The sequence below is a fragment of the Phytophthora infestans genome, genomic scaffold (genome assembly GCF_000142945.1).
Source record: "Phytophthora infestans T30-4 supercont1.22 genomic scaffold, whole genome shotgun sequence".
In the NCBI taxonomy this organism is placed as follows: Eukaryota; Oomycota; class Peronosporomycetes; order Peronosporales; family Peronosporaceae; genus Phytophthora; species Phytophthora infestans.
Window position 1 is genome coordinate 1,813,318 of NW_003303737.1, and position 3,417 is coordinate 1,816,734.

The window sequence follows — 3,417 nt, forward strand, 5'->3', positions numbered from 1 at the left end:
CAAGTGATTGATTACTGTAGACAGAAGTCCCCCTGACTTGAGCATCATATACCCCTTTATATCGGATCATGGTGACTGAAGGAACTTTTGTCAAATCACCATACTACTGTACGTAGTATTACTTTGTTATCCCTATGCAAATTTATCAGACGACCCGCTAAGTAAGTACTACATTGTAGCTCTTCTTAACTTCGTAATACATGCTCTAACATGTGTGCAAAATGGTAACCCCAGCAGCGAGGTCTCCTGGAGTTTCAGGGTGCTCACTTCCGTCCTTCTTCCTGCTTTTGCCAATGAGACTTGAGCAGCGCAAGACGCAATTGTAGCCGAACTGGGTCCGACGCTGCGTAGTCCATTGGGGTGCGTCCTTCTCGATCCTCTCGGTCAGGATCAGCGCCAGCCGCCACTAGCATTTTTAGAATGCCTCCGAAATCATTAGCAGCCGCGCTGTGCAAGCTTGTAGTTCCATCTGTTAGCTGCGTAGCGTTGACGTCGGCGCCTCGAGCCAGCAGCAGCTTAACGACGTCGGTCCGGCCCTTCGATACAGCTCCGCGCAGTGGCGTGGTCTTGTTGGTGCCCGATGGGGCTTCCGCCTCGGCGCCGTGATCGAGCAGTAGCTCGACGATGTCCTTGTGGCCGCAATACGCTGCAATGAATAGTGCACGCAAGTTGTTTTGCGCCTGCGCTTCGAGTCGTGCTCCATGTGCCAGCAGCTCGCGCGCCACTCCTACATGTCCACGCTCAGCAGCAATGTGCAGAGCTGTCATAGTACCGGGATGTTTCTCGGCATCAACACTAGCGTCAAAGGATAACAGGCAACGCACCACGTCTCCATGGCCGGATTCAGCAGCCAAGTGGAGTGGTGACGACTGGCGCTGCGCACAAACAGCGTCAACATCAGCACCATTGAGGAGTAAGCTGTTGACAACCGTGAGATGGCCATGCTTAGCTGCATAATGCAACGCCGTGTAGCCGGTGGACGATGTAGTAGCGTCGAGCTTCGCACCGCCCCACAGAAGGTGGAGCACGACGGCCAGGTGACCCTGTCGAGCGGCAAGTACTAACGGCGTTGCTTGCTTCTTGCTACTAATTGCCTCAATATCGGCTCCACGAGCTAGCGCGTGCTCCACCATCTGCAGATAGCCATGCTCCGCTGCACAGCACAGCACGCGGGGCGCTGCGTCGGGCAAGCTGGACGCGCATTCGTCGTGAGCGAGCAGGAAGCGCACGATCCCCAAGTGGCCTCGTCGAGTTGCCAGCATAATTGGGTGCCTTGACGGCTCAAGCGCTGCAAGGTCCGTCACGTTAGCCGCGCCTCGTGTCAGCAGGTACTGTACCATATCCAGGTGACCATTTTTGGCTGCCAGACACAGCGCGACTTGGTTAGACCTGCAAGACGAGGCCTCTTTCTCGAGCTCATCCGGTGATCGCGACTCAGACTCGGACGATTCTTCAGCTAAAGCCTTTCCTTGCGTTTCCACATCTACCGATTTCTTTCGCCTCCGATGCCGTCGCTGCCGAGAGCTATCGCCCGCTGCCTCGCTTTTTGCAACCGCAGCTAGATAATCCGTCGTCACAGCATCGATGTGTGCTCCACGGGCAATCAGTAGTTCCGCAATCTGCACGTGACCTTTTTCGGCTGCTCGATGCAGTGGCGTCGTGCCGCGTTCAGTCGCTGCATTCACGTTGGCTCCACGGTCCAGCAGTAGGACGGCCACCTCCACGTGTCCCTGGTATGCAGCTTCATGCAGAGGGGTAGTGCCAGCTACTGTGGTCTCATCGACCGGTAACCCCTTGTCAATCAGGTACGAGGCCACATCAACAAAGCCCGATGCCGATGCCAAGTGTAATCCAGTTGCACCACCTGGCAGCGCAGCCGACAGACAAGCACCGCGAGCCAGAAGCACCTTCACGGTCTCCAATTGTCCGTGCATAGCCGCAACGTGTAATGGTGTAGAACCGTCAGCGTCGCCCGAGGGGCTCGTTTCTTCTGTGAGCAAAATCTTTCCTGCGAGCTGCTCCGGCGACGAGCACGCTGACGAGCTGCTGCAACTGCTGCCAATCCCGCTGCCTTCAATTCCCGTCGAAGCGCTGGAGTTGCTGGACTTTATCGATTTACCCGGGGAGCTCTCGGGGGAAATGGAAGAGGACGAACTGTGCGGCTTCTTCGGTGGGTCCTCCGGGTTTCCCACCTTCTCCAGGAACTTGGCCACGCTGGCGTGCTCGTTTATCGTGGCAATAAAGGCAGCATCGTTGCCGTCCACGTCGCGTGCCATTACATCAGCTCCGTGGGAGACTAGCGTTTGTACGAGCGAGAGCGACCCAGACCATGCTGCGAACATGAGGGCGGTAAATCCCTCAGGGGTTGGGACTTCCAAGTGGGCGCCGAGCCTCAGCAGTTCATGCACGGCGTCATCGTGGCCGCCAACACAAGCGAGGTGCAGTGCTGTGAAGCCGTCTTCATCTGCAGTGTCGATCCAAGTCTCCGATGACGAGGAGGAAGAGGGCCTTTTGATGATATCAATGCTGGGCGACGGAGAGGGGGCGCTGTTGCGAGCCGTCTGGACAAGCTTGACGATCTTCTTCACGTCTCCAGTCTGAGCTGCGCGTTGTAGCAACTGCGCGAAGCTAGCACCGTCCGTAGAGGCGGAGGATGGCGACGAGAAGGGCGACATGGACTCCTCGTCCTCCGTGACGGGGCTGCCTCCGCTTTGCGTGCTGGAACTCGTGGCGTGCATGCGACGAAGTATCAAATGGATAACGACAGGCGTGAAGAGCGGAGCTGGACCGCTTAGCTGTATTACAGGAGCGGACAGTGACCGGGGTAGTGCGGAGACCCGACCTGTCGGCGACTCGCTCACTCAATTGAGGTCTCGGACTCCGAGCCGTAGCTCTGCGAAATGCCGCTTGTCGGACGGAAAGTCGCGCCGACAGGCGAACGACGGACGATGATGCGCGTCAAGTTCAGCGCTGAGAGCTCCAGAGTGTGCGAGCTGTGGCCTGTTTTTTCGAATGTGTACGCTGGTTGGACGAGCAGAGTTGAAGATGGGAAAAATGTAGAACGTGGGCACCGACGACGGAAGCGAAATGCACTTGTACATGCAATACTGTCCATGAACTTATTATTTATAAATACATGTTTTAAAACAGCAACTGTAGTACTGTAGATATACATGCACAGAAGTCCCCGTAGGGGCCGTCTGATAAATTTGCATAGGGATAACAAAGTAATCTGGTGCTTTGACAAACGTTCCTTCAGCCTCTGTGATCCGATATAACAGGGTATATGAAGTGCTAGCTACGCTTATTCAGGGGGTTCGAAGAATCTGCTATCGTTTCGTTGTGCTACTGTAGCAAAGAACGGCGGGCTCTCGTTGGACGGATCGTCTCATTATTAATAGCTTAATGGTAGCCAAA

General features: G+C 55.6%; 1 protein-coding gene across 1 annotated transcript; it reads right to left on the reverse strand.

Moving 5' to 3' along the window:
- Positions 1 to 263: 263 nt before the first annotated feature.
- Positions 264 to 2,993, reverse strand: PITG_11759 (uncharacterized protein; the record flags this gene model as incomplete). Its single annotated transcript, XM_002901223.1, has 2 exons — positions 264 to 1,433; positions 1,488 to 2,993. The coding sequence occupies 2 exons, from the start codon at positions 2,736 to 2,738 to the stop codon at positions 264 to 266; spliced, it is 2,421 nt and encodes an 806-aa protein (XP_002901269.1).
- Positions 2,994 to 3,417: the final 424 nt, after the last annotated feature.